At 27.0% G+C, this 25,990-nt stretch overlaps 5 protein-coding genes across 7 annotated transcripts; 1 reads left to right on the forward strand and 4 right to left on the reverse strand.

Moving 5' to 3' along the window:
* Positions 1–3,387: 3,387 nt before the first annotated feature.
* Positions 3,388–8,580, reverse strand: RhoGDI (rho GDP-dissociation inhibitor). Its single transcript, XM_017902450.1, is given in 9 exon segments — positions 3,388–3,803; positions 4,041–4,265; positions 4,347–4,535; positions 5,827–5,957; positions 5,959–6,824; positions 6,904–7,210; positions 7,290–7,485; positions 7,549–7,785; positions 7,878–8,580. Coding segments are annotated over 9 exon segments (3,054 nt in total). The 3' UTR covers positions 3,388–3,603.
* A 563-nt stretch (positions 8,581–9,143) lies between these two features.
* Positions 9,144–10,798, reverse strand: LOC108549177 (phosphoribosyl pyrophosphate synthase-associated protein 2). 3 transcript variants are annotated; one of them, XM_017902449.1, is made up of 6 exons: positions 10,731–10,798; positions 10,447–10,536; positions 9,955–10,363; positions 9,609–9,881; positions 9,394–9,540; positions 9,144–9,302 (listed from the first exon to the last, which is right to left on the reverse strand). In XM_017902449.1, exons 2-6 carry the CDS (start codon positions 10,521–10,523, stop codon positions 9,144–9,146), a joined length of 1,065 nt encoding a protein of 354 aa, XP_017757938.1. In that variant the 5' UTR covers positions 10,524–10,536; positions 10,731–10,798. The 3 variants fall into 3 exon arrangements, with proteins under 3 accessions (XP_017757938.1, XP_017757936.1, XP_017757937.1); XM_017902447.1 differs by having other exon boundaries at positions 9,609–9,884; XM_017902448.1 differs by having other exon boundaries at positions 9,609–9,884; positions 10,447–10,533; positions 10,731–10,769.
* An 872-nt stretch (positions 10,799–11,670) lies between these two features.
* Positions 11,671–16,026, forward strand: Exo70 (exocyst complex component 7). The gene is made up of 6 exons (XM_017902425.1): positions 11,671–11,902; positions 13,121–13,659; positions 13,741–14,292; positions 14,368–14,602; positions 14,681–14,950; positions 15,204–16,026. Exons 1-6 carry the CDS (start codon positions 11,671–11,673, stop codon positions 15,473–15,475), a joined length of 2,100 nt encoding a protein of 699 aa, XP_017757914.1. The 3' UTR covers positions 15,476–16,026.
* Positions 16,027–16,458: 432 nt separating this feature from the next.
* Rac1 (ras-related protein Rac1) lies at positions 16,459–17,886 on the reverse strand. Its single transcript, XM_017902403.1, has 3 exons — positions 17,796–17,886; positions 16,943–17,330; positions 16,459–16,856 (listed from the first exon to the last, which is right to left on the reverse strand). The coding sequence occupies exons 1-3, from the start codon at positions 17,828–17,830 to the stop codon at positions 16,701–16,703; spliced, it is 579 nt and encodes a 192-aa protein (XP_017757892.1). The 5' UTR covers positions 17,831–17,886; the 3' UTR covers positions 16,459–16,700.
* Positions 17,887–19,524: 1,638 nt separating this feature from the next.
* On the reverse strand, positions 19,525–23,131 carry dpa (disc proliferation abnormal). The gene is made up of 8 exons (XM_017902462.1): positions 22,981–23,131; positions 22,512–22,846; positions 21,302–22,188; positions 20,869–21,188; positions 20,477–20,754; positions 19,998–20,398; positions 19,706–19,916; positions 19,525–19,620 (listed from the first exon to the last, which is right to left on the reverse strand). The coding sequence occupies exons 1-8, from the start codon at positions 23,075–23,077 to the stop codon at positions 19,525–19,527; spliced, it is 2,625 nt and encodes an 874-aa protein (XP_017757951.1). The 5' UTR covers positions 23,078–23,131.
* Positions 23,132–25,990: the final 2,859 nt, after the last annotated feature.

Raw genomic sequence — 25,990 nt, forward strand, 5'->3', positions numbered from 1 at the left:
TATATATATATATAGCACATACACACGCGCGTATGCGCGCACACACAACACACATACACACGCCGTTCTTTCATATTCAAGTGAAATCTCCTAAGAAATATCTTATTTTTAAATTTCACATTGAATCTTCTTTTAAAACATAAATCTTGATCAAGATAAAGGTGAAATATGAAAGATCTGGTTAAAGCTATATTTGATACAGTAATTAAGCCTAGTTAAATGTAAAGCTGCATTTTATGATTATATAGAATTATCCGTGTGATATATACATACAATACTTATATAAGTGAATTGTGCGGACGTGTTCTGAAAAGTGAACTAAAGAAAGTGTATGGACAGCATCCTTAAATAGCTCTCTGTGCTTTTTTCTCAGTGAAAAAGCACAGAATTTAAAAAGACAGTGTTTGGTGATGAATATTTGAAAAGTATAGAAGAAAAAAGCAGAACGTGTACAGTGAAATGTAAAAAAAAATCCAAGTGTTTGTGCTTGGCGACCAACACTATGACGCTCTTTTAAAATGCTATTTTAAAAGTGCGTTATAGCATGGCGCAACCAAAGGTGCAGTGGTTTAATAATACAATAGTGTCGGAACAACAAATAGATGACTATTACGCTGAGTCAATGCGTTCATTATTCCTACTTCACCTACCAAAGTTTCAGTGGCGTCAAATGAAAGTAATGATTGTTACATTAGAAATGTAAATGATTTTAACAGGAAGATGCGTTAATGATTTCAGTGGCATTTAAAGATGTAACGACTTCTTTAATAGAAAAAGAAAATTTTACAAGAAGAAATATTTAGTTAATTTCAGTGGTATCAAAAGAAAATATGATCATTATGTAGGAAAGTTTAATTATATCATTAAAAAAAGATGCATGCTGTGACTTGACGTATGGTCGCATGGGTTGAACACAAGTTTTCTCGTGAAGTTGATCGTGAATTTGGTGGTGTGATTTTCTTTGTTTTGTCAAGAAGATCTTTCTCATCTTGCTTAGACCAATTGTGCAATTAGTGTTGTCTGTGGTCTGTGGCCATTTTTGGTTCTTTAATTTTCAAAAAATAACAGGTATTAAAGGAAAAGATAGCATTTTCATATCTCGAATACTACAAAAACAATTGTGCCAAATCTAAAAGTGAAAATGGTCGGTGTCGTTCCGAAGTGTTTCTTTTTAATTCAAAAGTTTTGTAAAAAAATTTATTAAAATTAAAAAAAAGATTTGTTTCAGAACAACCACAACGAAAGGATAGAAGGATAGAAGAATCCATCTGCACTCCAATGTATTTGATACATTATACAAATAAATTACATAAATTGGCAAACATTTTAAAGTTCGATTTTCTTAATACTAAAAAGATATATAAAATAAAATATATGTAATAATCCTTTGCCTACCATTTAGATCAGAATATTATTAATATCATTCAAAGATGGAAGTAAAAACTAATTCACATTTTGATCAATAAATAATTTACCCTTTCATGGAATAAAATTGCAGTAATTTTCCTAAAATCAGTAAAATTTTATTTCCAGTACATTCATTTAAACTTTGTAAGTAAACTATGATAAATTTTTTATTTTTAAAAAATAATTATTATCATTAAAATCACAATTTATTCTAATATTTATAAATTTAATCAATTAGGTTATTTTTAGTTATGTGGTTAAAAGGGAAGTTACAACATTCAAAACGAACTAAGAAATGAATAATCATTTAATTCGTGTATAAAATTAGTATTTGTTAAAAATAATTTTTTAAATATTATAATAGAAAAAATTAAATTGATAATATTTGGAATTAGATTGCTTCATACATTAATATAACATAATTATTTAAGCATGTATATTTATTTCATTATTTTACTTGGGTATGAAACATAATTAAAAAAATTATATAATCGTCATAAATGAAGCGTAATGTTTATTTTCTAAATATTTATAAAATCTAAATTGTGATTTTTAAGACAGTTCATATAATTCAACTAATCATTTATACATTCACGAACATTCTAAACATTCAACATCATATGTAAAGCTATTACATATAATTTCTTACAATAAAATATCAAATTTTATTTTTAAATAAAACATATATTAATTGAATTTAATAAAATATAATATAAAACTAAAACATAAAATAATACAAAATTTATAATACATTAATTGCAAACAATTTGCTAACGTGCATTCTTACTACATCTTTAATTTTATTATATTTACTTATGTAGTATAACCTAAAAATTATAGGTTAACAAGTATTTAATTTTAGAATTTGAAATAACTTACTTTAGTACATTCTTAATTAGTAATAGGTTTCCAACTTTTAAAATTGAATTTTTTTTTATTTTTAATTCTAATGTTTTATTAGTACTATTGATGAAACAAATAGGAAAGGTACTATAATTTTAATTCATTGATCATTATTTTTACAGAAAATATAAAAAAGATAGAAAAATGAACAATACTCTAAAATAACATTTTTCAATAACAATCTTTTAGTCCCTTTAATTAAAACTTAATATTGCATTACACATAGGTTTGAAAAGGGACTCGTGTTAAATGCATACATTTATTACACCATACCATGCACAGTAAAGAAAAATTGCCAAAAAAAGAAAAAAAAAAAAAAACTTCTATGTTAAATTTGTCTTTTCTAAACTGTAGCTGGAAAATAATTTGAATCCTTGTCTTTATTGTATTTAGAATTACAATTGCAATACTTATTGCAATTTCTGTTAAGTTACATTATAAAACTGTTTCTAAAGAATCATATTTCATAAAACCACTATTATTTCGTATTATAAATCTTAAAACAAAAGAAATAAAATACTTTAGATTTTTAATTTTAATTTTGACACAAATGATTATAAAAAATTTCTATTGCATGAGAGATTGTTTCCTTTTAAAACAATTTAAGACTAACATGAATATAACGAATATAATAAAAAGTAATAATGGATATATATGATAAAGAAATATTTGGAGTGCACCATTTAAATTTTCTACATTAATAATGTATGTATAAATTTGTTATTTCTTAACATTTTTAAATTTTAAGTTATTTTTTACTTTGCACATTAAAAAATATTAAAATAATAACATCTTTTTGTTAATCAAAATATATTAAAAATTTGAATTATGACAGTAATCTTCAGCAAAATGTATTAAGAATATAATACTAATAGATCTTACATTGATCTTAGATGAAAAAATTAAAAAGTGTGTATTAATAACAACAGTATAAAGGCAATTGAATACTGACTGATGTGCACAATTTAAATGATTATAAAATAGTACCTACGTGATTCAATATGTATGTGTATACATACATATACATATATTTATATAAATATATATACACATATACATATCGTTGCATGTGCGTGTATATATGTATATATTCATGTACTCAATTGTTCACTTTTAAGGTTTACGATTTAGGAAAAGTATCTAAATAAATATCAATGTTACTCTTTCTCTTATTACTTAAAAAATACAGTTATGGCATCGCAGTATGACTGAATATCTATAAAAATTAGAGTCCCTTTTGGCATTCTTATTTTAATTGCGATCGTTGTAGGGCTTCCCATTATGAAAGGGAGCTTATTCTTTCCAGTCTTTCTTAATTTCAAATGACCACTCCCACTTTAGGTGTTCATGTTTGTCATCATCAGTAAACAAAGAGCTTACACTATAAGAACCACGTGCCATTACTCCAGCTGGTGCATCCTCTGTTGGAGTAGTATATGATTGGACTTCTGTTTTTGGTGGATAAGAACCCACCATATGCATCATTTTATCCACTGAAAAAATAACATAATAAACAAATTACTAATAAACATGTTAATGGTCAAATATGTAATTTTCAATATTAGATTTGAAAATACCTGTGACACCTAAGGAAGAAAGCATTCAAGAGAAATCGAATAGAATAATTAAATGATATTTTAGTGACTTAATATAATCACAATTAAAAATATAGTGTTAGCATTAAGAAAGTTAAAATATTATTAATATTTTATATTTAATGAAAATTTTACCTGGTACTCCAAGACGATAAGTTTTTTGAACATATTTCAGACCATGCACAATTTCACGTTGAACAATGAAGTCAATCCTGATTCTGTAGCTAACACCTTCTTTTATTACAAATGTTTGTTTCTTTAACTGGGATAGATCACCTGTTAAATCTAATTCCATATCTGGTCGATCTGCTACACAAAGTGCTAATTTTTTTACTATTACTTTTCTGGGATCATTCGGATCTGTAAAATTTTAGAACATCATCTTTCTTATTTATCATTCCCTATAGACATTTTATAGTAAACATTTAATGAAATACGCACCTACAACAACACCTCCAGACTTCGCTTCTCCCAATAGCGTTTCTTTATACTTACGTAAACTCTCATCTTCTTTATCTGTTTCTAAAATTTGTTCTATTGTTTTTTCTGGTGGTGGTTTGTAATTAGATTCCACTTCTAATTCTTCTTCTACAGAGTCAATGTGATCGGTATTAAGTTCTGACATGTTTACTATGACAAAAATATCATACATTAGTAGACTAAATATTGTATGCAATATGCAAATGTATCAATTACTTTGTGATGGATTTTTATGTCACGAATTTAGATACATAATGGATTTTATAAATATTCCACTCATTTAACAAAAGTATTTTAAACTGGAAGACTATTGCATTATGAGCACCAAGAAAGTAAACGAAAATTTAGTTGTTAACTTTAATTAATGACTAACAGTGAATACAGAAATTCTAAAAATAATTAACACAACACTATATTTAATTAGTCAAGTTATAAAATTCGAACATCAGTACAAATACACATTTATGACGTATACATATCACCATGTAGATATGCTTCTGTAGAATATTTTTAGAAGGTTCAAATATTGAAAAATGAATTATAAATTATGTACGTTTTATCTTTTTTACACGTTTTTACATCACCAAAATATTTGGAAGAAATATTAAGTAATTATTCGATTATAAAATAAGGGAGTAAAGTGTTGAGTCAAGAAAGTGACAGAAAGGTAAAAAATGTTTGGACAGACTTACGAAGCTAAAAAAAATTTATGAAAAATATTTTTTGGTTAAAAGAAATAGAATATATAGACAATACACTTACCACAATTATGAAATAGTAAGATGGAGATTGAAAAATGAAAATTTATACAGAATTATTGGCAATTTCTTAATCCTGTTTGCCACCCCTTTGTGAATCGCCTCTGAAAGCGGAAGACATGGACAATATGGCGACCCTAAAAGGGCGGGTACTTCCTGTTTTAATAGTTTTTTAAGGTTAATTTTTCCTTCCAATTGTTTGTTCATTATTTTTACTAAGAAAGAATAGTTTATTTATATTTTAATGATATATAATTTTCCAATTTACTTGAATTTTATATTTAATTTAATTTTTTAGTTATTTAAATAATCAAAATTTCTGGAATTGTATATTCTTCGAATCTACGAATTATTTTCCCGCGGTTTTGTGTATAGATATCTGTTTTTACACACTAATTTATGTAATAAATTAATTAACAGTTTTTTGTGCATATTTTTATCACATAATGTTGTAGTTTCATTTAATACATCGCGTTAAATAATTAAAATAACCTTAAAGTGAGTCAATATTAAAAATTTTACCAATAAAATTTATTTTAATCAAATTAATGAATTTTTATTTGCAGCAAATAGTATATTTTATTTGATTAATGTATACATTTGTATATGTAGTAGTGATAAACACTATCTAATATACAATATTGCTCTTATATGATAATTGTCTTACGTGTTTGTCAAAATACATTGACAGTGTTTTATTAATGTGTCAATATCACTTTGATTTCTAAAATTTGTTTTACACTTTTGAAGTTTTTGATGTAATAGTTCTGGATGCACTTTGGCTAGTTCTTTTAAATTTCCTAAAAAATATTTAATATATAGTATCTATGTGTCCTTTATTGAAATGTAAGTCATAATTTTTAGGTATTGCATTCCAAACTTCTGTTAAAGCTTCTAATGATATTATTCTAACATCATCACATCCATCATCTAGTCTTTTTAGAAGTACAGGATACATTTTATGTATATTTTCTTCTGTGAGATAATCAAATCGTTTTCTAATACACATTATCAAATATATAGCTTGTACAGAATAAAATCTACTTCTTTTAGAATTATCATCTGCAAGGCTAATTAAAATAGGTATTACTTTGTCAAATACAAAACAAATATTTTGTTCACCATGATTTGTGTTTTTTTCTATAATAGGATCTTTTTCATATTGATTCAAAAAGACACATAAACAAGATACTGCAGCAGTACGTATAGCTTCAGCAGTTCTTCCTGCAGTCCAAACTAATCCAGGAAATATACAATTTTCTAAAAATTGATTAGAGAATTCTAGATCCATAATTTCATTCAAAGATCCGCGATTAAAATATTCTGTTAATAAAATAAAATGTTTCAATCTCAATTCAGGATCGGCATCATTTGTCATGGTTTTTCTCAAAATTGGTAATATCACGTCCATATTATAAGCCAAAATCTGTCTAACATAAATTAAACATGCACAAAATATTTGAGATTCTGAATCGTGAATTGACCATGATTTACAATCAGAAAATATTGAAAATAATTGGTTGATGTGTTTATTATAAAATTCATCAAAATTATCAACTGAATCAATATTAGCAACAGTATTTAATAGTTCTTGTGCTTTCAACTTTATTAAATTTTCTTGTGTCATAGATAGAACAGTAAATATTATCATAAATAATTCCTTTGATATTAGTTTACAATCCTAAAAATTGTTAAATATTTATCACTATTGTTATTATAAGTATTAAGAATTAATAAAATTTAAAATATACATGACAAACCTCTTTGCAAACAGAAATTAAGGAAGAACAACAAGAAAGTATCTGTTTCTGATATGCTCCTTTTTTGCTTTGACAGATTTGTGGTTGTTGTAAAAATTTTCCAATATCTTCTAATAATGGAAGAAGTGAATAACGTTCACTACCTTTTAAAATCGCAGAAAAAACTTTTAAATGACCTACAGATGAAATTTCTTCAAGAGTAGGAAGTATCAAATGACAATATATTTCTGGAGGTACAAAATACCCTATATATTCTGCTGCTTTTTCTATATTTTGTACAACTCTATTATCTTCATCATTACAAGCTCTATGAAACACATATTAGTTTAAAATAGAATTATTTTAAGATTTCTTTGATACTTCATATTCTATTGGTATATATTTACCGATACATGGGAGGTAATAGTTTTCCAATATGTTGTATTACATCATCTTCTATATTTAAAATAAAAACACAAAGCAGTTGTGCAGTTCGCACTCTAATGTCTACAATCCAATCTGTTAATTCCAAAGCAATTCCATTGATTAATTTGTTGAAGCTTTGTTGTGCTATTATACGGCATCCTAAATTTGGTCTAATAACTGCAACAATAATAATAATGTAAATAATAATACAATAATTCATTTTCAATTTATTCAACATACTATTAGGATAATGGTTGCAATCCTTGGGAAGAAAATCCAATTTATTTTTTAATTTTTCATCTTCCTGGTTTTCTTTTATATACAACTGCCCTACAGCATTCCAAAAGTTTGCAGCTTTTTGTCTTATTTCTTCTAATTCATCATGAAGACCTGTCAAGAGTAATGGAAGAATTTTGTGCCACCAACTATATCGATCTCTCAGTTTTAAAAGCCAACAGCCTGCTACTTCTATTACAGCTGTAAAAAATGGTATAATTTAAAATATAATTTATCAAAACAAATGTAATTTATAATCTATTGATTATAAAATAAAAATAGGGAGGAAATACCTGCTCTAACAAGGCCATTTTGATCAAATAATCGTTCTGCCAAAGGAATAGCCATCTCCTCTATGAATTTACTGTTTCCATATTGAATTAAATCGCCTATTGTTTTAATAAAGGCAACTCTAATTTTATAATGTTGGTGTGTTATATTTTTCAGAATTGGTTTTATAAAGTTTTGTGATTGCGTGTAAAAATATTTCGATAAATTTTTTGCAAATTCAGATATGCACTCACAGCTTTCTTTTTTAACAAGCGGATAATTGTCTGTTATAGTTTGTATTAAAATTTTTGTTAAATCATCGATATATGATGCTAATAAATTTTTATATTTTAATATTATTATTCGCAGTAATATAACACACTTCAGTCGTACTTCTTCTGAGGTTTCTATTTGTTCAGAAGAACCTAATCTTTTAGATAAAATTGGAAGAAGATACATAATATACTTATCATCCGGTGTTAAATTAGTTATAAATAATTTAACGATCTCCAGTGTTCGATCACGACATTCTTCTACAGAATCATTTAAAATTCTCAACAGTGGTTTACTTATAATATTCCATAATCTCAAGATTTTATTTTCGCACTGTTGTAATTCTAACAGTTTGAGAATTTCTTTCAAGCCCTGTATTCGTCGTTTTTTTACTTCCGATTGTAACATAACACAAATTCTAGTAAATTCATAATCCTGAGCTTCCACAGACATTCTGAAAAGCTTAAAATATTTAAAAAATTTCAGAACTACTTACAAACCACCAACTTTGAAGCTATATTTGATCTATTGTCATAGCAACATATTTATTGATCAATTTGTTTAATTTGAATGTTCACTAATTATTCACCTAATAATCATATTAAAAATATAGGAAAGAAAAAGAATTATTCTGTTTTTTGTTAAATTTACATTATTATTTTATACACTATAGCAATATAGAACAATATATTTATAATCTTCACATTTTCAAATGCACTTATTATTTTTCTATTATAAAGTGCAATCTTTATTGACCAAAATATACAATCAAAATTAAGATTAAAATCTTTTAATGCACTTTATGTATGTTTATCAATTATCAGTTATGTGCTATACAGAAATTTAAATATATGGAAATTATGAAGTAAATCAATTATATATCTAAATTAAATAAAGACTAGCATGTTCAATTGTCCCTAATATAAAATAATAAACAAAATTTAATAGATATGTCTTGTATATAATCCTCAAATATTGAAACTCTCAATATATTTGAAATTATTTCATCAAAGCTTTTAATCTTCCAAAGTGACATTTTTAAATAAGTATGACATAGACTCTTTATTGTGAATACGTCTAATAGCTTCTGCCAGCAAAATACTGATATCAACAGTCTTTATTTTTGGGCATTGCATCTTTTGAAGATCATGAGGAACTGTATTTGTAACAACAACCTAAAAATAAAAATTGTAAAGTTAATTTCTAAAAGATTTATATAATAAGTATACATATATTTTTTAAATTGACTGTTAAATGTTGTATTACCTCATCAATTGGAGATTCCTCTATTAACCTTGGAGCATCAGAACTTAAAAGTCCATGTGTAGCTAAAACATAAATTTTATATGCTCCCCTTTCTTTAAGAACTTCTGCTGCTGCTACATAAGATTGGACATCATCTATCATATCATCCTACAATAAAGAAGTTATTTAACACAGCATTCTTTTACTTCTTAACTTCTATATTTAAATTTACATACCACCATAATAGCTATACGTCCACCTACATCTCCTACAACATTAATTGGAGGCTTTTCTTTTGCAGGATGCATTGGAACACCAACACCAACTTCCATTGTTCGTGAGGCTAGCGCAGGTGGAGAATAGCGTCCATCATTCATATCTGACTCTGATTCTCGTTGTTCTCCATGAATTACTGCTATTCCTAAACGTAATCTTTCTGCATAACTAGTTGCCTTCTTTGCACTACCTGGATTTCTTGCAACTATCACCGAATTATGATAGTCTGGTATCTGCTTAAATAAAATTAAAAATTGGAATTGTGAAAATATATGGTAATCATTTTTATCAGTATTGCTTACGCACAGATTCTTGTATATATTGTAACAAAAATGGGCTAGCACGCAAATTGTCCACTGGTACATCAAAAAATCCTTGTATTTCTTTTTGATGCAAATCCATTGTAATTATATGTGTTAAACCACTTTTGCAAAGCATCTTTGCTAACAGTTTAGCAACTATACATCCTCGTTTTCGCATTTTGCATTGCTTAGAATAAGGTAAATAAGGAATGACACCAACAATATTTTTTGCAGAAGAAGTTTTACATGCATATGCCATACTTAAAAGTTCCATTATATTATTGTTTACATCTTTTGTCCCAGTTTGTATAATATAGAGATCTTTACTACGTACAGAGTCTCCAATTTCAACTACAGTTTCACGATTTGTCTTATGATATACAGAACATCCTCCATGTTTAACACCTAATCGGCTACAAAGCGAAAGGGTTATAAATAATTCATAATTATATAAACCTACTAATAAACCTGCTAATAAATAATTATAGAAACTTACTTGGCAATAAGATTAGCCAATTCTGGATGAGAATTACCGCCAATGAGTACAATATCTGAGGATATAGGTTTATCCATATTGCAAGTGCTACTAAAAATGGAATAAATATAATTTATGTAATAACTTCTTTCTTAAAAATAAACATGAAAAATTATTTTACTATTTTAATGAAATTAAAATTACAGGTTTTGATAAATATATAATTATGATTATCACTATTTATATATAGTAAAAATATGCCTTAATTAAATAAATAATAATTAAATAAGTAATTAAATAAATACCTTATAATTTACTAAGATGTGATAATAGATTACACATTTATTTGAAATTATGTATCATAAAATATTTTTGATACTGTAAATTCAATTATTTTTTATTTATTTATTACTTCCGTAACCTTGTTAATTAAATAATGTTAACTACTTAGTTTGAATATACGACATCTACTCAAGTTCAATCCAATTTTTTATACTTCGTTTACGTTGTCTTTGTCGATTTATTACTTTCAGAACAGCTGGTCAGTTTCAGAATTACCAACTTATTAATGAATACTAAACATCTACGTATAACTTCTACTACATTTTTGCTATAATTTTATAATTTTAGTAAATGATATGAAATTTGTATTAAAATTGTTAGTAATTATGCTTTATTATCTTTTAATTAATATTTATCTATGCTAGGATCCTTTCGTACTTAATACGATATAGTATGGTACTAAATTAAAAAATATAATAAAATATAGTTAAATATTTAATTCATGTATTTTAAAAATTTATTTGTTTAATTTTTAATCAACATTAAGTATTCTATATAGGATACATGACATTAAAGAGTTTATTTATGCTAGTGGTATTTTCTAAAATTCTAAAGTTGTATTATCAAAGTCTACTTATTATTTGAATAGGACTTTTTTACGTCAGCAGTTGTAAGTTTTTATATTTGTTAATATATAGAAAATAATATTTCTGTAATAATCATTTAATAATTATTTGGTTAATTGTAAAGGTAAAAAGTAATAGTGTACTTCAAATAAATAATATTGTAATATATTAAGTAATATTAAAATAATGTCTTGAAATTTTAACAATAACATTATGTTACCTATTTATTAATGCATTTCTAACATACATGTTAAATAATTAATGATGTAATTTTAACTGTTAAAAAAATTGATTATAGTTTACAATTTATGTTATATATTTTGTAATTTTTAGAAAAATGATGCATGCTGCGAAAGCAGATACTTCTGAACGAAGATTTGAAATACAGTGCAAATTGGAAGCAGAGATTGCTTCTTTAGAAGCATTGAAAGAAGCAGAAGAGCGAAGCAGAAAATTAACCAATAATGTTGTGGGAATTTTGTCTTCTTTAGAACAACGTCTTGCTACATTGCGTTGTACTATACTTCCAGTTTATAATGAAACAGGAAATCTTCAAGCACAACAACAAAGTATATTATTAAAAATTAAATGCAACTAATATATGTTAAGACATTAATAATAAGATCCTTCTATTGCAAACGAAGTCATTTTACTAAGATATTTTAAATGAGAAATTACTTTTACTTTGATGTTTTTAATTGATGTTTCTTAGTTTATTTAGTGTATTGTACCTGCTTATTAATTCTATAGAGTGAGCTATATAAAATATTGTTAGCAAATTTCTTTGAAATTTTGAAAAAGTGTAAGTATTAATTTCAATTCTTTTTCGGATTAAGTAGGATGAAACAGCTTATCATTTGGTATGAAACAAATTTGCTTGAGATAAGTACTAAGAATATAAAAAGAAATCTCCTACACTTTTTTAATGTAATAGCATTCTATTTATATCGAATAACATATATTTTTTTTTTTTAATTACATGTTTCTTGTCAAACTGGTTATGGTTTATTTGAAACATTCTTTTTTATCTTGCATAGTTAAGAAGTTATAACACAAAGTATATGTTTTTCAAGAGAAGCTTTTATAAGTATAAAAATAAATATGGTCTGGATCAAAGATTATTTAATTAAATGTTCAAAATAATATTCTTAAAGCAATGTATCCATTACATAAACTTCTTTTTATAAATAAATATTATAATATTAAGTGATAAAATTAATTATTGCTTTTACAAAGGAAAATATAAACAAAATAGTAATGCATATACATCGGCTATTTCATTAATGTTACTAAATATTTAAAATCATATTCATCAAAGACTTAAAAGATCAAGGATACCATTTTGAACATTTAATAAAATAATTCTTGACCTAGGACATTTTTATTTAAATATTTCTAAATATTGATTTCAAATTTTTCTCATAGAATTGTATATTTCCTATTATAATACTATAAAACTATGCAGAACAAAAACAAAGTTTCAAATAAATATTATTAAGTTCCATAAGAGCTATTTAAATAAAAAGAATGAGAGAAATAAAAAGAATGCTTTTTAAATAAGAGAATTCTCTTATTTAAAAAGCATAAGTCACATCTAATAAAATTTGTTTCACATTAAATGAGCAGCTTATTTACCTTATTTAATTTAAAAAAAATTGAACTTCATATTTACAATAGTTTCATAGGAAACAGTTTGTAACATTTCTCTGACTCATCTTGTGTAAACATTTAAAATTTTTAGTTTATTGTATAATAATATAATTTTAATTACTTCTTGTTTTTTACAGATATAGAAATGACATTGAATGCTTTAGATCATGCTATTGGATATTATGGAGTTTGTCAAGAAGTAGAAGTTACAGTTCGAGCTGGCCCGGGAGGATCTGGAGGATTAGATAATTTTTTGGAAGCAATGAATCGTCTTTACAATGCTCAACGTTATTTTCAAAAAAATAATCCCAGTTCTGTAGAATTAGAAAATATAACAAGTTTGTTTGTTGTTGGTTTAGATGCTTTATATGCAGAATTCCATGATATTTTAACTAGACAGAGTAAACCAATTCTTCCAATTGTTCTTTTGGATTTAATTGGTTCAGATGAAGATACTAGTGGTGAAGATGCTCCACAATCTCTTTGTCAATTACCAGAAAGTATTTTAGGAGATTTATGTAAAATTGCAGCATGGTTAGAAGAGAGAGGACATCGCAAACATGTAAAAATTTATGCATCTGTACGTTCAGCAATTGTTTTAAGGTCTTTACAGTTATTAAAAGAACATCAAAGAAGTGCTAGCGGTGGTAGTACACATGCAGGAAGTCCTTTACCAGTAAGAGATTTATCATAACTTATTCTTTTCAGTTATAAGTATTTACTATTTACTTAACAATAATTGTATTATAATTTATAGAAAACAAAATTTGGCAATAGATACTCTTTAGGGATCCAAGAAATTAGTGGGAAAAGAGCTTCTAAAAGATTACAACATGCTTTAGAAAAAAAAGCTAGTAGAATGTTGTTAAAGGCTTCTCAAACTACTGGTTTGGGGTTGTCTTTAACTACATCTAGGAAGCCACCACCACAATTATCTGGACATTCTGTAGAGGATACAGCACCAGATGAACAAGAAATGGAGAATTATCTGCTCTTAACAGTTGGTCTTCATAAACTAATGCAAGCAGAACGATCATTAGTTGCAAAAATTTTACCAATCAGTTTACAAGCACAAGTACTAGAAGCTACAGTACGAGAAGCTATGGATCTTGTAGCTCATGATGGAGAGAGCATAGCAACGCGAGCTAAACGATGTATCGTAAGACGTGACTTTTCAGCAGTTTTAGTGATTTTTCCTATTTTAAAACATCTTGGAGAACTAAAACCAGACTTAGAGCGTACTGTTGAGGGTTGTGACTATGCTCTTAGATCAAAATTCACTTCTGTGCTTAATACTCTAAATATAACTGTATGTTATAACACAATACAATTCTAAAGTGAAAACTTTATTTTAAATTACATATTGTATAATTTAACAATATAGGGAGCAAAAGCATTGGAAGATTTTGCAGAAAGTGTCAGGAATGAATCTAATTCAATTTTACCTAAAGATGGCACTGTAGCAGAAAGTACAAGTAATGTTTTAGTTTTTTTGGAACAATTAGCAGAATATGCAGATACAGCAGGAGCTGTTTTAAGACGTAGTTCAGATATGGAAGGTACAACATCTGTAAAACAAACAGAAAACATGTATAGAATTGTTCTTGGCACTTATATTAGTTAGTATCATTATTTTTTTATGTTTAAATATGTTATGAAAATATTGTACAGTTCATTAATGCCTTTCTTATTTGCAGAAAAAGTATTGGCACAATTGAATTTGGTGCTTGTAAGTAAAAGTGATACTTCATATTCAGACATTGCACTGAGAGCTCTTTTTCGTTTAAACAATCATAATCATGTTGTAAGTGCTTTACGTCGCAGTTCCTTAATGGAACTTTTATTATTAGCAGAACCTAGTGCAGAACAAACATACCATGATCTTTTATTACGTGATAAGGCTAATTATGTTTCTACTACTTTTGCAAAAGCGCGTGCTTATCTTGAACAACCCTTCGATGAACCAGGTCTGTATTTTGGGAAATATTAACAAATTTTATAATATTAAATGAAAAAGAAATTTGTTTAATGTTGTTTATTTGGTATATATCAAATACTTGTAATAATGAATTATGTAATATTTTTGAAATAATTTCTCATAATATCAAAAATACAAAAAATTATTTAATATAGTTGTGGCAATTGTAATGTGTTAGTTATATAACACATAAGTAAAAAAATATTGAATGTGGAGATTAATAAATCTTGTTATTTTCATAGAACCTGGAGCAAAATCTTTGAAGGAGAAATTTTGGGGATTTACAAGAGAATTAGAAGAAGTTGCAAAATGTCAACGCTCTTATTCTGTACCTGACGCTCGATTACGAGAAGAATTACGAAAAGAACTTCAACAAGCTATTGTTCCTCTCTATACGAGTTTTCATAACAAATACCGTGGAATATCATTTTCTAAAAATCCAGCTAAATATATAAAATACTCTCCTGAACAAATATCTATATTAATTGATACATTTTTTGACACAACGGCATAATGAATAAATAGAAAAATTTAATAAACACCCATTTAATAAAGCATATTTAGTTACAGTATCTATGATATTTTTTATGGACTGAGTCCCCATTCCCCGGATAGATTGCACAGGTCAGTGGATCTGCGACGATTGAAATAGATCTCGGTCCAGCCCCACTTTATATATATTTATAATATATATATAAAAAACAAGTAACGTCTGATTTAGATTCAGCAGCTTATACATGTAAAATGATAATGATAGGAATACAGTTTGAACTTTTACCATTTATGTACAATTATTTGTTATAGAATAATTCCTTCTGTCTTTCTCTCTTGGTTTTTGTATGCACTCTTAAACATTCATTCACACATTAATTTTCCCTACCTCTGATATTTTATTTCTTTAGCCATGTTGTGTGTATCAATTATAGAAAAGTTGCAACAACATGAAAATACAATAGAGGTAGAGAATTGAAATCACACTTATATCGCTCATTTCTAAAACTTACATGATTATCTTATTCCATGGTATGTATATAGTAATATCAACCAATTTAGTTGAAAGGTGGAAATCATTTCATGTTATTTGCAAATGTATATCTTTATAATTTATAACAAAAAATATGATTTACAATTTATCTATAATCAATTAATAACATTTGAAATTATTAATTGAAAAAAGTTAACTTGTATTAGAGAATTAGAAGCAAATCCTTAATATGTAATATTAATATTCACATATTTTTTACCTTAATAGTTTTACTACATCAATCTCTTTGTGTACCAAAAATTTTAGAATGTGATTATATTTCTTCCATCTAAAATATATAATGCAAATTTACATAAAATGGTTTACCTCTTCTATTAAATTGATTAGTATCTAGTGTGCTTAAAAGCACACATACAGAATAATGTTTAATTTCTTATAATTCATAAGTAATAACTAATATTAATAACACACTCTAATATACTGTACATTATCAGTTCAGTTTTCATTTGGCTTCCTTTCTCTCATTAGAACATTCAACTAATGTCCAAAATACTTAAATTGCGTATATTTTCTTCTTTATCTTTTTATACGCATTATACAAATTGATTTGTGCGCTTTTATGGCAGATGCTTGTAGAGAGATGGACCGTACAACGGGGTTTTTTAATCAAAGTTAGATTTCCTGTTGCAATCAAGTCCGATCGGAGGAGGGGTAGTACATTTGCACATGCTCCACCGTCGTTGGACATTTAATATTATAGAAGGAAACATCTGCGTTTTGGTTTCACTTGAAGAACAGGACACAATACTGCACGAATTGCTTCATCAAATACTGTTTTTAATCCTTTCTGAGTAAGAGCAGAACATTCTAAATATTTTACAGCACCAATTTCTTTTGCCATGGACAAACCCTAAACATGATTTAATATAAATTAGTTAAAATTACAATTAAGTATAAAGTAGCAGTAAATACATAATAAATTAAATAAATACATGCCTGAGGATATGTAATAGGTGCTAATTTTTTATCTTTTAATCGTTCAATTGTTTCCTTGTCTTCACGTAAATCTAGTTTAGTCCCTACTAAAATAATTGGAGTAGCTGGACAATGATGACGTACTTCTGGATACCATTTAGCACGAACATTTTCAAAACTGGCCGGGTTAACAAGAGAAAAACAGATCAGAAAGACATCTGTTTGTGGGTAAGACAGTGGTCTTAATCTGTCATAATCTTCTTGGCCTGCCGTATCCCATAAACCAAGGTTTATTGGTTTACCATCCACCATGACATTTGCAGAATAATTGTCAAATACAGTTGGAATATATTCCCCAGGGAAGGCATTGGTAGTATAACTTATGAGGAGACATGTTTTACCTACTGCTCTATAGAAATTAATTAATTAAAAATAATTAAATTGACTATACATATAGAAATATATTACAATCTTAATAACAATAAGGTTAAATATAAATGAAACACACGCAAAAAATTTTAAGAGTACTAGGATAAAAATAATAGAATAATACAAATTCGAATTAAATTTTAATAAAGATAAAAAGAAAAGAAAAAACATAGACCAAAATAAAATTTCGATACGATAAATTATTTACAAATTGATAATTTCAAAATAAAATGATCTTTATCAGCCTTTAACAGTGATTCAAATATGGGAGGAAAAATATATTAAAAAGTATAACGGGTGTGGTACTAGCTTTTAAATAGTTCTTGATCAGGAAAAACCAATCGCCAAGGGGTACTTTGATGATTCTTTAGATCAAGTAATGTGGATCGAAAACAGAAAAGACAAACATATCACGAAACATTATAGTAAGTTTTAAAATACTCACCCGTCTCCTACAACAACACATTTAATAGCCTGCATCCTGAAGGTTGGAACCGTTCACAAGTAGAAATATCTACGTAAATTCGCAGGAAGGGAGGCTAGTTCGATTCGACAGAACAGGAAAGATCAAGAGAGACAGACAAGGAGTGGAAATGTCGTGAAATAGAAAGAGAGGACATAAAGGAAATAGGCGCAAGAGAGATAAATAAGTAGTGTCAAAAGTAAGATAGAAAAGGATCATAAAATGGAAGGATGAGTAAATCAAAGAAAAAGAGGAGAAGATGTAAATGAAAAATTATAAAATATTTGTGTAAAAATATAAAAGCTGGAATAGATAAATATGTATTATAACGTCGTTGATGTCCTTGTTTTGTAATAGAAAACGCAGTTGGGGGTCTTTCGTTGAATGCAGCACTCCTGACCTCAATATGTGGCCTCAATAATGAACGTAGACTTAAAGGTTTTATTTACTTTGAAAGAATCAAAATGGTGTTTCTATGAACACAAAAAATTTAAAGCGAATCCTTTTTTACTTTTCTACTGTGTTTATGAATAATATCTTGAAGATATATTTAACTTAAAAGAATTTGTTTAAATGGAGGATCAGATACACATAAAATAATAGTTGGAATGACAACCAATGCAGTGTAATAGGAGGGGATTTTTACGAATGCGCATCAGCTTAATAAAATTTGCACGCATGCAATATTATGAATATGCGAAAATTTTGTAATACATATATCTTAGAAGAAACGTGTGACGACTTATAGAAGTTTAAAAGTGAATAGCAATTTAAGTAATAATGTAGAAAATTGATTAGAATTAAAATAACGTTTTTATAAGAAATTTATAATGTTTTAATTTAAGAGATATTATAAAGAATATAATTTAATTTTATGTACAATCTTAATAAGACAAAATATTAATTATTATGTACCAATAAAATTAAACTAGATAATAAAATATAATGTGTATATAATAATCTAATATTCTTTTCAACTCTTCTGAATATTTAAATTATTTAAAAGTTAATTTACATTTATTATAACAAATATGTATTATAAAAAAAATAATATATAATAGCATCTTACATATTTATATGTACATTTATAATAAGAAATAGTATAATAACAAAAATATGTATATACTGATGTATCGTATACATGATATATATCACATAAATCAAATAATTATATATAATTACAAAATATTAATTAGAATAATAAATAAGTATAATAAAAAAGAAGTATGATATATGTAATAAAAAAATACCAAATTAATTAATTCTTTATAAGATTAAGTATTTTCTATTAGTATGTTAGTAATATTAACTTTCTATAAATATAACTCAGTTTTGTTATAGATTATTCTACTTTGAGAAGTTCACAAACTTTTCATTCTCTTATTTTTGAGAGTTTTTACTATATATCAAATAAATCTGTTTATTTGAAATAGAAGTTTGAATAATACATATTATATTTTTATAAATATAATTTAACAATTTTTTTGTAATAGATAGAATACTGTATGTATTTATATAAAAAAATTTAATGTAAATCATAATTTTTAAAATGATGATATTGAGAATGTTATCTGAAATAAGAAAAATACAAATTTATAAAAAGAATATATTTAATATAAATTTACAAAAGATAAGGAAAATGCTATTTCAATTATACGCATTTTGTTCATTTATAAATTCCATTAAAAAATAATGAAATATACAAAATACATTAAGAAATACGAATACTGCTTTTTCCTATTATTGTTATTAATCCATTATCTTGTAATTCTCTTAAAGCATCTTCAAACATATCTCTAGTAATTAGCTAAAACAGATAATAGTACAATTTTTGTATTAAAATTATAATTATATGTTATAAGAATCACATATATATATATATTTCTACTAACCAATTCAGAAGATTGCTTTATTTCAGCAAAGATTTTTTGTTGATTAAGTATATGAACTTTATCTTTGTTTTCAATAAGTTTTTGAAGTGCATCACATAATTCTTTCTTTCTTTTTCTGGCTGCTGAAGATATACCTGTAGTTAAAATAGTTATGTCTATTTTACCACTTAATGGATCAATTGCAGATTGTTTTAAAGCTTCTCTGTGCAACCTATTAATGAAAATTAAATATATATAAATTATGTGTATATATATATATATATATATATTATTACTTTTACTGATTACAAACCTCCATGCTTCTTCTACATCTTGCAACTCCACGATAGAACTTAGACGTACTTTAGCATGTGCTTCAGATAAACGTATCAAAGACTCTAATTGTCTAGGATATGCAGTTATTTGTCCACGTCCCCTTCCAACTCTTCTCATGTCAACATAAGCTTGTATCAATCTTTGTTGACTTTCTTCATTGAGAACAGGATGAACATGTTCTTTTGCAAAAACTATATAATCTCGAACAATACTTCTATTTATTTGTTCATCTTCATCTTCTTCTAATGTTTTATAGTATAAAGATACCATATGAGTTGCAAGTTTATTATCATATGTATCGTTTTGTGGATCTAGTATCAAAAAAATTAAATCAAATCGAGAAAGGAGAGTATGTGGTAATTTCACATTTTCGACCACCTAAAATATATATTATAATATAATGCATATCATGAATACTAAGTTGCAATTCGTATATAAAGTTAACAAAATATATACAGTTTTATTTTTATTCCATTGAGATTCAGATGGGTTAGCAGCTGCAAGTATACTAGTTCTAGCATTTAACTGACAAATAATTCCAGCTTTAGCAATGCTTAAAGTTTGTTGTTCCATTACTTCATGTAGTACTGATCTTGCATTTTCATTCATTTTATCAAATTCGTCAATGCAACATATCCCATTGTCTGCAAGTCCCAAAGCTCCTGTTTGCAATATCAATTGTCCAGTTTCTGGATCTTTTGTAACATAAGCTGTTAACCCAACTGCACTAGATCCTGAAATATTTACATTATATTTATAATATATGCATACACATTGATATTTAAATTGATATTTAAATTTAATTCGGGTGATTTGCTTCTAATAAATTATATTTATTCTTATCTTACCTTTTCCACTAGTATATTGAGATCGTGGTACCAAATTGTAAACATATTGCAATAGTTGTGATTTACTTGTTCCAGGATCACCACAGAGTAATATATTGATATCAGGTCGAAAATGTTTGCCATGTACAGTAGAAGCTTTTCTAGTGCCACCAAATAATTGTAATATAATTCCTTTTTTCACATCATTATTTGCATATATACTAGGAGCAATATGTCTTGCTAATCGATCATAGATATCCTTCTTCTGCGACAGTGATTTTAAAATTTCTATTCTTTCTGGTGTAAAATTATGTTCTTTACCATCTTCCTGACCATAGAGCCTATGAATGATTCAAAATAAACTTATTTAATCTATTTTAGTAAGTTTACTTAATAAAGTCAAATTTTTAAAATTTATTTAGTTATTAATTCTACAATTAATAGATTTTCTCACCGCTTGGAATCTTGTTTTCTAAAGTGAACTACATCAATGTAAGTTTTATAAATAGCTTGTAAATTATGTTCAAAATTAGGTTTATGAGTTGCTGCTCTATAAATTCCAGTAACAGAAACCCTATCTCCAGGCATCACTGCATCTACTAAATTATTGTGTGCAAATAAAACTATAGTATGTGGAGTCTGTCCTTGTGGCATCTCATCTGGGGCTTCTTGCAATTTAATCATTTGTTTATCAGAGAAATGACTCAAATTATGTATTAAAGTGAAAGAATATTTATGTGTGCAATGTGCACATACTGTAGGTTCTTTTGTTTTCCCTTTGTCAATTTCTATGAGAGTTGTAAAAGCACAAACACTACATTTAAAATAAGCTTCTCGCATTTGTGGAATTAATCGTGATACTCTAATTACCATTCCTGGTATTGTAATTAATTGATCTACATCAGATGGATTTAATCCCCTCATAGTTGCAATATTAGCCACATTATAGGGGCGTACTTGAATTTGATGTTCTAACACAGCTGCTGGAAATTTTTCAAAGAATAATTCATTTGCTGCCATGTCTAATGTTGGAATTACTTCTTGAGGATATGAAACTAATTGTTGATAAAGATGTTTATCAAATGTTTTTATATGAGCACAATTGACATTTAAATATGGTTCTTCCAAAGTATGTATCTCTTCCAATTTTTGAAGATACAAAGGTTCCAATAGATTCATATTTTCTGGTAATTCATCATTCTCTGCATCTGGGTCAATAAATTGTTGAAAAAATAATTTGAATTGTTCTTTACACTGACTTATAACTACATTTGTTCCCCAAACAACCAAATGGGGTCCAGCTGTATCACTTTCTGATGTACCATTTTGTGCTTCTGAAATCTATTACCATAATTGTTAATTTATTATTAATAAACAATATTATATTTATAAATTATTTATAAATTTTGATTACTATTATATCAAATATTTTATCAAAAAGCCATTAACAATATTGAAATTCAAATATTTATTAAAATTGTTTATAATAGCACATAGTTTGAAAGTGTTATATATTTATAGCAAATTTATAAAATAATTTCAAAATAACTAATTATTAAAAAAAAATTATAAAAAGATTGAACGTTTTTAAATTGTTTAATTCAAGATCAACTATAATAATACCAATATTATAAAAATTTTAGCAAATATCATCTTAAACTTACAGGTTCTTGTAATGTAAATTGACGTAAACGTTTATCTGTATTAATATCAGGTCTATGTCTAATCGGAGTGCCTCGGATTCCACTTCTTGGAGTACGAATTGATCCCAATGAACTTGGTGTGCCATAATTTATTGGAGAAGATAATTGCAAACCACTTTCTGATCCATTAATTTGATCCGTAAAATGATCACCAGAATCAGCACCACTTTCACGTTCAGAAGAAGCTAAAATTGTAGCAGCTCTGTTCCCAGAATCTAAAGCATTTTGTCGTGTGCCAGTAGTGCCCCATCTTAATGGAGTTTCTACATTATCAACTCCAGTATGGACTGCATTACCTTTTACACAAAAATTTACGAAAAGAGTATATAATATTTATAATATAAGTTTAGAATAACAGAATATATAAAAGTACATAATATAATAAAGTATAATAAAATAGATACGAAATAACCTTTAAATAAATACTTACGAGGAGTACCAAAAACAGGAGACCTTGAACTCCGTGTTTGTCTTCTAGGAGTCCTCCCAGGACTATCTGCACCTGATAATCTCATAGGACTTGACATTATTCTTTATATATTTATGAAATGTTTCCAATATGAAACCATCAAACACTTATTTTCCCGCTCTTAAAAGCTTATTACTAAAGAATGATGTTAGTAACACAGATTACTGTTTGTAGTGTAGCCAACAATAAGGAAAAAAAAGGTACTGCATTAATTTCTAACTGAGGGACAATCAAAAACATTCCACATTATACAATAACTTATACCATAACTTTATATAATGATGTTGCTAATAATGATAACAACTGGCTTCTTCTCCTAAAAAATTGTTTAGAAGGCAATCATTTTGAGATGTTTAGCTCGAAGAAGCACATTTCACATAATGGCTAGAGAAATGTAAATGTATGCTTAGCCAGATGCAAAGTCTACAATCAAAACTTTTCAGTCCGTAGAAACATCTTATTGTTAGAGCCACGTGTATTGACTACAGTACATGAAGGAAACATGGATCTAACAATAAGAAAATTAGAAGAGGAAAAGCTTTTCGCAAAAGAAATTCGCAAAGTCAGATTGAGGCTATGAATAAAATTGCATTATCAGATTCAATTGTTTTTTAAGAAATTAAATTAAAGAGAAATAATGTTTTCGTTATAGTAAAAACCGTAATTAAACATATAGAAAAGAATATTGCAATATTAGTGTGAAACAAATATTTTTCTATAGTGTTAAACAAAAACACAGATGCCACTGAAACAAAAAGTTTATGTATTTTAGTAAGATACATGTACACAACAGTAATATTTAAACATTTTTATTGGACTATATACAAATTAAAAAAGCAGAAAATTTATTTCAATGTTTTTTATATTCCTTTTTTTTTATATTCCTATTGTTCTTCATAGAAGAACATAATTTATCATTAAACAATATTGCAGGGATATCTATAGATAATACAAATATAATGTTAAAACAGTTCAGTATTAAGATTGTTAACAGCAAATAAAAATATTGTTGTTTTCTCTTGCATTTACTATTCTATGCATTTGGTGAGATTTCATGCATGTCTTCTAATATTCTGATATAGATAATTTTTTGCATTTAATAAGTAATTATTTTTTAAAGTGTTTCAAAAGACAGAATTAGTACACAAGAAATTATGAATGCTGCACAGAAAAAATAATTTAGTCATGTCCTACTAGGTGGTTAATATTATCAGAGTATATTCAATGCATTCTGGATCAGTTGGACATTTTATTTAGCGCTTTTGTAGAAAAATGCACACATAATAATTTCACTGATGCTCTAGTAATATTTGAACATTTTAATAGTCCATATACATTGGCCAAGGTTCAGGCACATTTGTGTTCAGATTAATGCCTGATGTTACATGTTTATTAGAAACATAGGTGGTAATTTAAAAAAAAACGAATATACCGAGAATGTGAAAAATGTCCATAAAATTGATGTTGACAATGAAAAGAATTTACTACTATATCCAAGAGATTTTCATTGGCCAAGCAGCTGCAGTAGCAATTTAAAAATTGAGAAACAGATCCAAAAACGAAACTAGAATAATAGAATTTTATATCAGTATTCAAAAGCTTTATATAAATGCATTTAAAAGAGCAGTCCAAAGACTACATTACAAAGAAGTGTTCTTGCGTGCTTTGCAATTTTTACAACCAAAAATAGGACTAGATATATCTAAGCATAGGAGGAATTATCTGCAATCTATTTTAAATAAATTTCTAACCAAAATTATAGAAGAGGCTGTCATAAATGAATCGAAATTAGCACTAATTCAATTTTCACTACAAGAGGAAACATCTTTGCAATTAGATATTTTACAATTTTGAGACAAAGTGAGTAAAATAGTAAATATGAGTGGATGTCCTTTATACATAAATATTTTTAAGATTACAGAATTATGTTTGTCTTTGAGTCACAAAATTATTGGTGCAAAATTATTTCTGCTACACACAGAAAGTGATAGGAATATGAAGGATAAAAGAAATAATAAAAGATTTTTCAAGCCTTTTATTTAAGATACGTAGTTTAGAGCATAAACACACAATACTATGAAAAAAATAATAACGTTATTTCTTGTAGTTATAAAAAATATTGTAGAGACTTGGGTGGTGGTAAATGATACTAACTATTTATTAGTAATAGAATATAATGGATTAACAATGTGTGGTGATGATTAAGCATGCGAATTTATATATTAACTACAACTTAAGACTACAACTCAATTGTACAACACAAAGACAACTCAGCCCGTTACAACTAAAATACAACTAAACAACTAACAACTTATAACTCCTCTCTACACGACTCTGTTCTGACCACTCTTAAGACTTCTCCTCCAACTGTTCGCTTCACACCCATGTACCCTTATTTAAAACCATACACTCTATCATCTTCCATACCCATGCTCTCTTTCCCAATCACGCTTTTCTCACGCACTCCTTACAGCCTTGCCCTCAGCGGGTCACGTAGCTCAAACTTAGACGCATTCCTAGACATTCTTCACTTACAACCGATACTTCCATAAACATCCCGTCCACACGATCCTTACGCACGGTCATTCATCCTTCCGCACGCTCTCCAGATAATACGTTTGAGCCAAACCCAAGTTTATTATCCCGCGATACTACAATATGAAATAAAATGATTCCATGCATCAATTGCCATCACAAAATTATTGGCACACATTACAAAAATTAATAATTTTATCAATGTTAATATTTTGTAGGGTACCCTTTTTGTTTTATCGCTTCAGAAAGTCGCTTCGATATTGATTCTATAAGTTTTTTAAAATATTCTGCCTCTATATTATTGTGAGAGGTGTCTATTTGGACAGCGCCACCCTGCATAGAGATCTATACTGCTTCGAGGAAACTGTCAGTCTATCAGTTTCGAAGCAGGACTGAGTGACGCAATGGGTCCTTACAGGGCCTATAAAACCCTGGC

The sequence above is a fragment of the Eufriesea mexicana genome, unplaced genomic scaffold, assembly GCF_001483705.2.
Source record: "Eufriesea mexicana isolate 0111107269 unplaced genomic scaffold, ASM148370v2 scaffold1824, whole genome shotgun sequence".
NCBI classification, from domain to species: Eukaryota; Metazoa; Arthropoda; class Insecta; order Hymenoptera; family Apidae; genus Eufriesea; species Eufriesea mexicana.